Source organism: Electrona antarctica, assembly GCF_951216825.1.
Source record: "Electrona antarctica genome assembly, chromosome: 17".
NCBI lineage: Eukaryota > Metazoa > Chordata > Actinopteri > Myctophiformes > Myctophidae > Electrona > Electrona antarctica.
Window position 1 is genome coordinate 28494662 of NC_136798.1, and position 14463 is coordinate 28509124.

At 41.6% G+C, this 14463-nt stretch overlaps 1 protein-coding gene across 1 annotated transcript; it reads right to left on the bottom strand.

Moving 5' to 3' along the window:
• Nucleotides 1-463: 463 nt before the first annotated feature.
• LOC306941055 (G2/mitotic-specific cyclin-B2-like) lies at nucleotides 464-8205 on the bottom strand. The gene is made up of 9 exons (XM_079526360.1): nucleotides 8090-8205; nucleotides 7004-7117; nucleotides 6527-6850; nucleotides 6283-6408; nucleotides 5978-6136; nucleotides 5624-5869; nucleotides 1810-1980; nucleotides 1556-1660; nucleotides 464-1054 (listed from the first exon to the last, which is right to left on the bottom strand). Exons 1-9 carry the CDS (start codon nucleotides 8147-8149, stop codon nucleotides 944-946), a joined length of 1416 nt encoding a protein of 471 aa, XP_079382486.1. The 5' UTR covers nucleotides 8150-8205; the 3' UTR covers nucleotides 464-943.
• Between the last annotated feature and the right edge of the window lie 6258 nt (nucleotides 8206-14463).

A 14463-nucleotide genomic window follows, 5' to 3' on the forward strand; every position in this document is an offset into this window, starting at 1 on the left:
CAAACATTAGCACCCGTTGCTTAAACAAACATTAAATAAATTAACAATGTTTTCATAATTACATCATAAATCAGTTCCCGATGTAAGATGATAAGAGCGCCCTTCACTTCACACGGGTGTGATTTTTACACATTTAAGTAGTCATTTTCTTCATCAGGACCTGACGAAGACCTGTTGTGGGTTGAAACATTCATTTCAAATAAACTACTCTGGGAGCTGTAGTGTAGAAGTGTGCAGTCCTCATTCCTTTTCCCCATTACACCTAGTGCCACAACTTTCTTTTAAACATTACCATAGTACTGAAGGAGATTATACCAATTCAAGAGTCAGACCCACAATTTTCATGGTTCAAACTGATCAAACTGATTTATTAATGGATATTTACAACACATATAATTCATAGATATTTACAAAATGTACATGAGACTTAACAGTTTGCTATTTACAACACATATAATTCATAGATATTTACAAAATGTACATGAGACTTACCAGTTTGCTATTTACAACACATATAATTCATAGATATTTACAAAATTTACATGACTTACCAGTTTGCTATTTACAACACATATAATTCATAGAAAGTGTGTTTGAGTAGGCTCTCACCCCCTCAAAAAAAAGAAAAAAAATTATACACACAGTAAGTGTATAGATGAAAGTCAACATGTCTGCAAGCATGTCTGATTCTAGCCTGGCATGACCAGACTAACATCACTGGGTAGACATCTGGAACATTAGTGTTGAAGAAGGGGCAGTTAGTGGTTACAGACCAGGTTCCAATGTCACAGCAAAAAAAATCTCACTTTGAATAGCGGGCTCTGATTAGTCACCCACAACTTGGGGTGAGCGAAATGTAATTAGAGTAGTGCCAGACCAATATCTGCCCAGGGCACTTTGTCGTGTGGCAGATGTCTGGTTTCCAGGCTAGTCTGATTCAACTTCAGGGATTGCCAAGCAGGGGCGCAGCTAGGCTCCTCACCGTAGATGACTGCAGCTCAGAAAGGCGAGTGACATTCATCAGGTTGCTCCCCGAGTACTTCATCTTGATGGCCTTGTGGAGAGGGAAAACTAGCATTAGAATTAAATTAATGTATTTATTAAACATATGTTACTCCATTATATAGTCCCCACAGGAATCCGCGATCGCGGAATTTACCGCCGATGTAGGAAAAACATTTATTGGAATATTTGATTATTATGACTCATGCATAATTACAATTAATTGTATCCATTTCATGAAAGATTTGAATTATCTAAAAAGAAAATAGCTTTATAACTCTACATTATACTAACCCTAGTGGAGAATATATATTTTATTTTAGTAATATTAATCTATGTGAACATCCCCATCTTACTGCATTATATTCCAATTTACAATTAAGGCATTTAGCAGATGCTCCTTGTCCAGAGCAACTTAAAGTAAACACAGACATCACATGCGGAAAGCTAGTGTCCGAGTGTCTCAGTAATCTAGGTTCATAGGTAAACCAAGCATCAGTGTGAACATGATGCTTGAACAGGAGAACATGAGTGCCTTCGTTTGCCAACTCACCTGGAAATTTGTATTCCCCTCGTTGACGACATTCTTAGCAATGTGCTGCATTATCGGTTTCAGGTGAGCTGCATCATAGGTTGTGCAATGCTGCTCTGTAGGAGTCTGCAACACATGAAAAACAATCAATAAGAACATCATATGTGGTGCAATACGGCTCTATAGTAGTCTGCAACACATGGAAAAACAACTTTAATCAAAGGACAAAGTGTCTGTAATGAGCCAACATTATACATTTATTCTATTCAACTCACCCAAGGCAGGCCACCCAGCAGCAGCTGGGAGAGGCACAGTGAAGCAGCAGCGATCTCAGAGGGCCGGTAGTGAACCATGTCGTAATCTAGGAGCGTCAACTCCATGAGATACTTGGCCAGCATGTGTCTCTCCACGGTTAGACATGGGTTCTCAGATTGCTCCATGGTACACTAGAAAAAAAGAAAAAAAAACCCACACACATTAAAAAGCCTGCTTTCATACAATTAGTCTAGTCACTGGAAGGGGGTATCATGCACCCCCCGGAATTATACTTCTAATCAGTGTTTTCTTATTGGAAAAAATGTGCTGAAAATGATGAGTTATGATAAAAAGTTGTCAAAATGTCCCACCTACCTCAAAACCCCCTTTTAGGTATATGGCTCTGGCGAAATTGTGTAAAGGCAAATATTAATTCACTAAAATTACATAAATAGACATGGTGGTCTGAAATTGGTCATGGAGTATCTTGACACATAGGGGTAAGTAGCAGAACAGGATTTGGTTGGTTGCTACCATTATATTCTTAAATATGACCCACATCATCCTCAGAAACACACAAAAATATGGTGTCCGCTTGACTAATAACAACAAAGATGGTTATTTTCCAACACATTATGGTGAGTATCACTGCCTCACTTGTATATAGAAAACTTCCCATATCCCTAAGCTTCAATTTGAGCCCAAGATAACCTTTCTATCTTGTAAATTACTCTTTCTGTCGCCAAAATTCTGAACTATACCTCAAATCGGTGAAAATTGTATATTCAGTCAGTTTCAGCTATACATTTGGAATGAATGATTGAATAACTGAGTTTGAACTGACTCCACATTATGGAATATTTCTTGAATAAGCCATGTTAAAAAGTTGGCAAAGTGTCCAATCTACCATTGTTATGCAAATGAGTTATGAAACAATCGATTTTCACTATATCTCAGCCAATATTGCACTTAAATGAACAAATAAGGTGTCTAGACCTATGTTTTGAGGGTCAACCGGTCAAGGATCTCAGTGAAACTATTCTTAAAGTGACCACATGTGCCCGTGGCATGCTGGTGTAAAAATCAGTGCTGCCATTACAATAAAGTCACATTTATACCAAGTAAGAGATACCGACAATATAAGACAGGTGCTGTGCTTTTAAGCAAGCTTTATAATTTAGAATATACTGTAGCATAACATCAAAAACTAAAAACATTCTTAGTATGAACAATAGTATACGGCAGTATACACGCTATAGAATGGCCTGCAATATGCAGTACAAAATTCAAACAGTCACACAATCCTGTAACAGTATTCCATCCTATTACTATACACACTCAAAGGCAAAAATGTAAACAGTGTACAAACAGTGACCACCCTAGCCTGCACCATAAAGAACAAAATGCACAAACGTCACATTAATCAGTCATCGTGTTCATAGAACTCATCAGTCTTCTTTGTCTTCTTGTCCATGGTCTCCAATGACAAGGATTTTCAACCATCTCTGCCCTTCATATGGTTTTGTTTTTACCACAATAGCTTCATCAGCTCGCTTGTATAAGGCGATGGTTCTCTTCAGAGCAGAGTAGCATGGAGGAAGACGAGCCAGGTCAACTTTAGATTTAAGAAGTGAGTTTGTCATTTGCCCCCACCATTGTCCGCAGCAACTTGGCACGGGTGACGTCCACTGGGGCGGCGGTGGCTCAGGGGTAGAGTGGCTGGATGGTAACCGCAAGGTTGCCAGTTCAAACCCGGGCTCCCCCAGAGTTAGTGTCGAAGTGTCCCTGAGCAAGACACTGAACCCCTAACAGCTCCCGATGTGCAGGTTGGTGCTTTGCATGGTTTCCGCTGCCATCAGTGTATGAATGTGTGTGTCTATGTAAAGCGCCTTGGATAAAGGCGCTTTATAAATGCACCATTTACCATACTGAAGACTCGCAACTCTGTCCATACAGCAGACAGATGAATTGCTCCAACTATACTAATTAAGGATCTGTTCCATATAGTGTAGCACAAGGCACATTTGAAGGACCCCCATAACCCTTACAGGTCCATTTGGTTCCATTTGTACATTCAGAGTTGCACACCCGTAAGGGGCCCTGCATATCAACAGCTCAGTGGCCTTGTGGTCAGAGCGTTTGCCTTGAGACTGGGAGGTCGGGGTTCGATCCCCGGCCGGGTCATACCAAAGACTCAGAGAAATGGAACCCAGTACATCCCTGCTTGTCCCTGCTTGTCCCTCAGCATCAAGGGTTGGATTGGGGTAAGTCCCTGATACATACTAGCGTCATGTCCAGGGGGTGTACTTGTACATCAAGCTGCCTCCTACTACAGAAACAGGAGATAGGCTCCTGCCCTATGGGCCTCATGGCTCTGCAAGGCTTACAGGTCCATTTGGTTCCATTCTGTATACACTGTAAAGTTACACACCCGTAAGAGGCCCTGGATATCATCAACAGCTCAGTGGCCTTGTAGTTAGAGCGTCCGCCCTGAGACTGGATGGTCAGGGGTTCGATCCCCAGCTAGGTAATACCAAAGGGTTGGATTGGGGTAAGTCCCTGCGACATACTAGTCATGCCAGGGAGTGTACTTGTTAGGCTCCTGCCCTATGGGCCACATGGCTTGGCTTGAGCTATAGAGCTATTTGAATTGTGAGTCTTCAGTGAAACAGTGGTGGGGGAAGATGACAAACTAATTTCTAAATCTAAAGTTGACCTGGCTCGTCTTCCTCCATGCTACTCTGCTCTGAAGAGAACCATCGTGTCTTATACAAGCGAGCTGATTAAGCTTTTTTGGAAAAACCAAAACCCTATGATGAAGGGCAGGGGGGGTTGAAACTAAAGAGTTTTTTAATCCAGTGTGTCCTGCGGTGCAGTCCTACCAACCTCACTGGTTGATCTCCTTGACACTGTCTGGAGAGCATGGACAAGAAGCCGACGAGATAGAGGAATTGATTTAATCGGCACTGATTTGTACACCAGCATGCCACGGGCACATGTGGTCACTTTAGGAATAGTTTCACTGAGATCCTCGACCCTCAAAACATAGGTCTAGACACCTTATTTGTTCATTTAAGTGCAATATTGGCTGAGATATAGTGAAAATCGATTAATTTGATAATGGAGGCACTCATTTGCATAAAAATGGTAGATGGGACACTTTGCAAACTTTTTAACATAGCTTATTCAAGTAAGGTTATCTTGGGCTCAAATTGAAGCTTGGGGATATGAGAAGTTTTCTATATACAAGTGAGGCAGTGATACTCACCATAATGTGTTGGAAAATAACCATCTTTGTTGTTATTAGTCAAGCGGACACCATATTTTTTGGTGTTTCTGAGGATGATGTGGGTCATATTTAAGAATATAATGGTAGCAACCAACCAAATCCTGTTCTGCTACTTACCCCTATGTGTCAAGATACTCCATGACCAATTTCAGACCACCATGTCTATTTATGTAATTTTAGTGAATTAATATTTGCCTTTACACAATTTCGCCAGAGCCATATACCTAAAAGGGGGTTTTGAGGTAGGTGGGACATTTTGACAACTTTTTATCATAGCTCATCATTTTCAGCACATTTTTTCCAATAAGAAAACACTGATTAGAAGTATAATTCCGGGGGGTGCATGATACCCCCTTCCAGTGACTGTACTAAATACTCTGCTACATCATGCGTTATTTTTTCATTTAGACCATGTTCTTGTTGCTTTATAAAGTAACTCTGAACAGCATAATGTTTATTGGAATATTTGATTATTTTGACTCAGAGGGTCAAGTCTGATCACTACACCTTGTATGTTAGTGAAACAATGAGGAACAATGACTCACGCTTGCAGCCTTGGATGCTCTCCTGAGGAAGTGCAAGGGCAGTGGGCGCCCCAGCTCAAAGTTGAGAGACCTTAGCATCAGCCACTCCATCTGTCTAATCTGAGTGGTTGTGTAGGTGTTGTCTGTAATGTCAGCCAACTCCTGGATCCTAAGGGCGTCCATTTGTCTCGTCTCCTCATACTTTGAGGCCAGCAGCATGGCAGTGACACCAACAAGTTGGAGCTTAGTTGGTGAAACTTGCTGAACCTGAAATACATCAAAACAGCTCATTAAAAAAAGATTTATATAATTTTAAAAAAAAGACACTAGAGCAGATTAAATGGCAAACTAATTAAATTAGTAAATTGCCCTTACTTGCAGAAAACGATCCAAGATGGCAACTGTGAGATAGAGTGTATCCTGCTGCAGCTGGTAACTGGAATGAAGCCGGATCAGCCAGTCGATTAAGACAGCTCGCATGTGTGCTGTTATCTTGTAGCCCTTCAAGTACCCGGGTCGGACATCCTGCTTTACCTGTACAAACAATATATCCAATGCATTAGTTTACAAAGCCTAAAAGCCAAAAAGAAATTCAAGTAAAGTAAAATGTCATGACTGTGACAACAACCTTAGTCGCATCATGTAGTAAAAAAAAAAAACATGCCTCTGGCATCACATACCTCTAGATCCATAAGATATGCATATATGTCTTTCACATATTCAGAACATAGGTGGGGCATCTCCGAGTCTCGTGCATCAATGTCCTCTACGGTCGTTTTGGTTGAAGGTATGGCTGCGCCAGTCCTCTGAAGAGAAAAAAAAAGTCAAAACCCATCCTTGTACAATAATTTATATAAAAAAACAATATACAAATACTGATAGCGATGATATGCAATTCTACAGTGCAGACTAGCAAAAACTTACTCGGGACTCCAGGATGGATGCTCTCCACACCTTCCTAGTCATCATCAGGAGCTCTGCAGTGTTCACAGCTCTGCTGTCACGCTGCAGTGTGTCTACATAGGTGATGTGCCCGTCTCCCCATCCAACTGTGCCTCGTGCGACTCTGTTGGCCATCACTTTCAGGTGCCTAGCACAGTGCCCAGCCATCCTCGTCATTCTCTCCCTGAGCTTGTCCGCGACTCCCGGGAGGCATTTGTAGAGGTCCACGTTTCGGATGTGGTCCACCCATGGTACACCAGGGATCATCTGCAGCGTTCTTGTGTAGACACTATCCAGGGCCTTGACCTGAGTGTACAGAGGGAACCTTCTGTTAGGTATGACTCACTAAAGTTGAACACAATTTGTCGTTTTAAATGAACACAAGTGATTTCAAAGTGTAAAAACAAGTAGCAAACTGGAGTCTGTGGAATTGTAAAGGTTGAGATTTAAATATATTACCTTCGTGTTAGGCACCTTGTTGGCAAGGTCTCCAAGAGCAGCTCTCTTTGGACCAGGTTCATGCACGTTGACATTCCCCATGTGTACACGGTTCTCCTTCTCCACGTTCATCCACTGTTCAGGAACATTAAAAAACAGAAACAGTAAATCATCCGTTTGGAGAAAAAAAAACAACGTAAAAAATCCACTTAAAGATTCGCAAAGTTCATGTTAAAAAATAAGACATGTAACCGGCGGGTCATCGATCCGACTAGCCCTGAAACATGACATGATAATCATCATGATGATTATCATGGCAGTCATGTTTCAGGGCTACGATCCGACCAACGTCTGCGCCCCGTCGCTTGGCGACCAGAACAGAGATTGATTTATTAACAGTTTGCATAATTACAGTACATTTAAAGTACAACTCAATACAACAACTGTTAACTGTGAGTGGATGACACCATAAAGCATTACACTGGTTTACAATAGGGCCCACCATTTACAAATTCATCAAAACAATTAGAGACGTACGAATATACACAACTATATAGTCAAAACAGGAAATCATCACTTATCATATCTGATAGTGTCGTTTTGCGACACTGTTGGCAGGCGACGGTTTGCAGTTACACGTCGCTTACCGACCGGAATTATATTAAAGCCGACAACGCGTCGTGTTAGATCGGTTCGGCGAGCGACATGTAACCCTTAACGGTTGTTACATGATGTCGCTTGTCGACCAGAACAGATATTAAAGCTGATAACGCGTCGTGTTAGATAGTTTCGGCGAGCGACATGCAACGGTTACATGTCGATATCTTTCTGGTCGACAAGCGACATGTAACCGTTACAGCGCTCGCCAAAACTATCTAACACGACGCGTTATCGGCTTTAATATCTGTTCTGGTCGACAAGCGCGACATCATGTAACAACCGTTAAGGGTTACACGTCTCTTGTCGACTAGAAAGATATCGGTCTGCGACACGATCGAGGAGCGGCAACAGTGAGGTACATTCTGCTGACATTGATTTAACCGGGGTTAACCAAGCATAATGCTGCTTAACGACACGGAAAAACTGGGCAACGTTTAGTTTACTCACCGTACTGCGGAAATTCTCCGAGGACACAACAAAAACGGGATGAAAAACAGCGTTTTCCATGGTAATTGTAGTCTCACTCTCAACAGTTGAAACTTAAACAAAAAACAACAACTAACTAACAAAGGTAACACTAGCAAACAGAGTGATGCTGATAATCCGTTAATGTATGCACCGCTGCAAAAGTAACACTAGCAAACCGAGTGATGCTGATAACCGTTAATGTATGCACCGCTGCGGCGGTGAGTCAGATGCTCGCTGTTGAAAACTAACACTGACTGAAGAGAAGTTCTGCAGCTTCTGTATTTAAACGTTCACGCGCGCCTCCTCTGATTGGCCAACCTGCCGCGGAAGGCACGCCGCTCATTGGTTGAGGCGCGCCTCCTCTGATTGGCCAACCTGCCGCGGAAGGCACGCCGCTCATTGGTTGAAGGGTGGAAAGCCTGGTGACGCGAAGACTCTGGACAAAATATCATGACAGCAGGTTTGGAGATCTGTTCGGAATTGATTACATGAAACAGTCACAGTATTTCACCGAATTCACTCATCGAAGCTTTAACCAACTGCATCCAATCCACCCCTTCTGGAAGTAAACTAGTTAAAACTACTGTAGCTAGCCCGCCCTTGTTGATCCTGCATTGTTGTTTCGGTTCGGTTGTATTCAAACCAAGACGAGTTCTGAGTTCCAGAAACTTATAACATAGCTCGCTAGCAAAGTTCTTGCCATGATGACACCGTGACCGAGTCTCTATGCACCGAGCAAGCAAAGCCCGTCTTGCTCCTCCTATGACAGTACCACGGTCCACAGTCTCACTACATTGGTACCCTGGGGCCTGGGCCTTGTAACTGTCCCCGCCTTTGTTCAGGTTCGAACTGTAACTCCGAATTGTCCTAAATATTGAGATATACTCTATACAGTATAACTCTTAGGCTACCGGGTCCGTTACATGCCATGATGATTAGGCTATCATGTAACTCCAAAATACTGAGATATCTCATATCTAGGGACATATGATTCAAATGGCCCCAATGGCGAGAATTTATTATTTACAATGCAATACAATGCACGGTGAAACAGGCTTCAAAAGCACTCATGCGTTTGCAGGTCACATCACTTGATTTAACATGAGTAGCCTAATTTGGAACATAATATACAAGACAATTATTTATTTATTATTAAATCTCATTAAACTCAACTCAATTATAATCAAGTACATATGAAGAAACTATAGTATCACATGATATAATCAGTAAGTATGTAATTACATGTATTTATTTTGTATGGTCTTAAACCAGATTCATCTGTTAATGATAAATAATATTCTGTTTATTTTCCAGGTTGATTTCCAGGACGGTGTGCTACATCCTCCAGCCCTACAAGACCCACAGTGGCATCATGTAACAGCCAGTGTTGCAGCCCTTGGTTGTTCAGCCGCAGAGACCACTATAAAGTGCAGGGGTACTTTTTAGCCTGTCAGTGACTCATCTTTTGCAGAGGTACGTAAGTGTTGACCTTTGACTAAGGCGTCCGTTGACACAAGGGTTGCACGTACACCTGCCTCTGGCAGGTGAATACAAATGTTGGGCAGGTGGAGTTTGCTTTCAGTTTGCTTGACTGGGCAAGTGCTCCTTTGAGAGGGGACGCAGCCGTCTATAAACACAACACGAGATATGTCTAAACAGTAACACCTGTCTGTCTTCTGGTCTGTAGAATGTAAAATATGAGCACTGTTTACCTATAATGTGAAAAAAATCTGACGGGTAACAAGACAACTCACCCTTTTTCCACCTCCAAGTGAGTTGTCCGGACATCTCACCCCGAAAGTCCGGACAACTCACCAGACATCTCACCCCGGTGAGATGTCTTCAATTTCGGGGGTGAGCTGTCTTCACTTTCAGGGTGAGTTGTCTCGGGGTGAGAGTTGAGTGTTTGGCTGTTTGTGCAAAGAGTGTCTGAGCTCCTTTTTTTTAATAGTTGACTGAATATGTACCCTTTGAGCTCTTTTATATACTTTACTGAATATTTCACAAGAATATAACACAAGAGTCAAATGTGTTGGCAACTTGGCCATAGATATGTTAATATTACCTGGACCTCTCTTAATTTGTTTACTTAAGATGGCTGTCTTGGCTGAGTGGTTATATAAGGTAACTTGTCATTTCTCACATGCTAATGTATAACTATTAACTATGATGAAAGCAGTAACCATCATCATCGTTGGTGGGGGGGTGGGGGGGGGGGCAATATTGCTTTGCTATTCAGATGTAATTCAGTCAGTAAGTAGGCCTATTAGAACTGATTGATTGATCATACATGTTATTTGTTATTTATGTTGAGATCCCTCCACCCCCCCCCCCCCCCCTCCACCCCCATCAATGCTGCATAGAGAGAGAGACGCTCTATTCCTTACTTACAACATGATGATGCTAATGTGATCATATCTATATATATTTATTAGTAGGCTTGTTTAGCAGGTACTAGGTTATAGGAGTGCCTATTATGTTGCCTGGTTCTGGTTGTTGCTTCTGTCCCCTGCAGGTGATAAGCGTTGTGTCCAGCGTGTGGCCGTCCCTCCAGCCGACTGCTTATGTGTTTCATGTCAGGTTTAGTTGTAGTTCCATTTGTCTGTCTGTTAGAGTGTTTGTTGATCCATCCAGTCATGTAAGTCATACTACACATTTTGGGCTCACAGAGCCATTCTGTCTATCAGTTTGTGATGCACTTAAGCCACTTTGTTATTTATTGTTGAACTGAGTATTAAAGCAGATACTCTTTATGAGCCGTGTTGTTCTTTCATACATGTTACGGGCAGTAAAACCCCTAGACTTGAACAGTTCGTAACAAGGTCTACATAATTATATTCTTAATTACAAAATTCTGTAAATAGTTAGAAACAAACCAAACCCTTTATTATAGAATATAGGCATTCATGTAAATAAATGTATCCTGTCCTTTGATTTCAACTGTGTCTTTGGTTTTTATTAAACCATTTAATCTAACTTTGTGGAGGCTGACATAATATTGATATTGTTTAATATCAATATTAACTTCTAATAACATCTAAACAGGCATTTTTATTATTTTAGATTTGACACATTTGGCACCCAAATACAAACACATAATATGAGCAAATTACCTGAATGGGGGGAAAGACACTAGACAGATGCACAGGAAGGCAAGACACACTTTTCTACAGTTTAGTCTACTATCATCACAACTAAGATGCTGTCCCTCAGGTTCCAGTGGAAATTGAAGCTGTTTGCAGAGCAATATGAGAAAATATTCCATGTCCTGGAACAGGGCTCAAAAGTCTTGTGTTATACAGTATACTACAGTCTACATTTTATAATCACATACATTAGATAGCAAACCTCCCAAGGTTGTTGAGCGATTTATCAGCGACAATTAGTGTTTCTTTAGTTTGGAGGCTGTTCGTTCAAAACCAGTTTTCTGATATGACTGAACCTTACTTTCCTTATCCATGTTTGGCTTAGGTGAGTTTGATGACATTGATGTGCTGTTAAAGCTCAATTACACTTGGGTGGAGTGTGGGTTGTGTAGTCTGTATTGACTTGTGCTTTTCGTTTCTTTCTTTTTTTTGATTTTTCAAAAATAGCAGACCTACAAGCTCGTAGCGCGCCACTCGGTGGCGCGCTATGAGCTTGTAGATCTGCTATTTTTCAATAGCCAAAGCATAACATAATGCTAACACCAAAAGGGGTTCCCGCCCAAAATGGATTAAGGCAACCGGCCGGTTCCACGCGCTGCACAAGTTGCCCTTTTTTAACTTGAGCACCTGCCCCTCTAAATGTCTGTGCACGCCACTGCTAGTCCTTCCATGCGCCAGATTGATGCAATCCTCCCGCATACTCAGTCCCGGCAGAGTAGTTCAGGAGGAACGGATTGTGTGGCCCTGGTTTTTCCCTAATGGGACTGATCGAGGGTAGCTACTGGGACATAAGTCGGGACTTGATCACCCCGGCTGGGTCACCTGAGTGAGGGAGCGAGACTCGAAACCCCGATGACCATGGAATAGATCACCGAGGATACTTCCCAGGTGCATCCATGCGATGTATTTTTGTTTTAATTATTACCATAATTTTAAAGTAATATTTATTATATTACATTTACATATTACTGTCTGAGCAAGACTCATATTACATATTACTTTTTTTAAATGCTCAAATTGAACAATTAAATATTTTCTATTATATATTGGAAACAGATGTGCACTGTGCAGGCAGATTAATTAATTATAAGATACAGATATAGATTTATTTTAATTGTTAATTAACTCATATTTTTGTAGGTGTTTTCATATGACACACAATAGACCTATAGTACCTTCTGGTCAGGCCACTACTGGGCCTCACCCCCCGAACCCACCTCACCCCTGCCCACTTTGACAGGCTGGAATGGCTTAGGGTTGACGACGACGACGACAGCATCTTGCAATGGGTCTGGTCCACAAGATTCGATACACCACCAAGATACCCATGTACCCGTCTAAATACTTCCTTAATGTCAATGAAGTCCACACCCACAACACCAGAGGGAGTTCAACAAACCATGTGCAACCCAGATTCGGCACAAACAAGGGACTAAATTAATTTCGCTCCTATGCCACAAAAATGTGGAACGCCCTAACAAATGTGAATCCCTTGACTCCTTCAAAACCGCTCCCAAAGGGCACCTACGGACGTCTGCAATTCGAAACTGGCCCCCGTAAAATCCACCCCTTTTCCCCTCACTGTACCTGTTCTTTCCCCCTTTTTTACATGTATCCTTTATGATGATTTCCTGTTTTTGGCTATATAGAAGTGTATATTTGTACGTCTCGAAATGTTATGATGAATTGAAAACAGTGGACCCTCTTGTAAACTAGTGTAATGCTTTGGTGTCGTCCACTCAGTTTTTGTATTGAGTTGTGCTTGAAATGTACTGTAATTCTGCAAACTGTTAATAAATAAATACTTCAATCAATTCTATAATGTAGCCTATAATGACGACAAGACACAACCTCTTTCAATGCCTTTTATTAAAGTCCACGGAACAGGGACTGCCTGAGCAGCATAGTATAATATAAATGAAAGTGCTGTTTACGGTGCTTTCTTCAATATGCCTCTAGAGGTAAAGGACCATTTCGGTCATGTGGAAAATACAAAGACCAAGACTTAGCGTATTTGGCAAATACGCTAAGTCTTGGTCTTTGTATTTGTAAGACCTCGGCTAATGAACAATTTCAAACACATCGTCATAAACACAAAAAAGCAGGTTCATATACAAGAACAAGGCATTGCCATTTCTTCCAACAATGAAAATAAAAGTTAGCCTACTGGCTTCATGGGTGGATGGATTTGTTTTTGCGTCCGGATACCCCGTCCAGGACAGGCTTCAGACGCGCCTCCTCATGAGACTTGGCTCAGATCTGAATGCATTTGATTTGGTGTTAGGAACCCGTTGCGACTGCATGCCCTTGCTGACGTCGACGGGGCGGTCAACCCCAGGCAGGGCTCGAACCCACAACCTTCCACATGAAAGGCATATGCTCTAACCACTACACTAAGTCAGCACCCTGCCTACTGGCTTCATCAGCCAAACATTTTTCAACAATTAAACAAAAAGTCTACCTATAATATGCTTTGTGGATGGATGAAGTTTGGTCAGTAATGCGGAAAGTTTTGTCAGTAATGCGGAAAGTAATGCAGTAATGCAGAATGATTTTTATAATATATTATAAGTAGTATACATTATATTACACGTTTCAGTAATATTACCTATATTGTGTTACATATGCGCATTGCCCAACACTCAACCTATTGTATGACCTTAAATTGCTACTACTACTACTACTAGGCCTATACTTACTTAAAGTCAAGGTGAACCCAAATGCAGACTCAAACACAGAGACAAGGTATAAGTTATAAAATATATGTTTATTTACCAGTCCAGTGAGCAACAAAAAAGGCAAAAGTAGGCAAAAAGGTCAAACAAGAAGTACGAGCCAAAACTTGAGGCATGGGCTAGCAGAGCAGGTGAGGCGAAGTCCAGGGAATCACGCAGGTTCTGGGTTCAAGAAAAGCACAAACACATTACTCAATGATCTGACAAGAACTGAAGCGCAGAGCAGAGTTTATACTCCCACCAGATTGCTGAAGCGCTGCAGCTGGTGAGGATCCGCACCCCTGTCTCCACGCAATCACACACAGACAGGGAGATTAGGAAAGGTACTGTACATATGCCACTGGCATGTGAGCTAATGTAACAACTTGTTTTCTCATAATCCAGACTACAAGCACTTCAATTATGATTTTGGTTGTTACTAAGCTTTCAAAAGTTAAGAGATACAAGAATTCGATCTATAGGAGCCTGTATT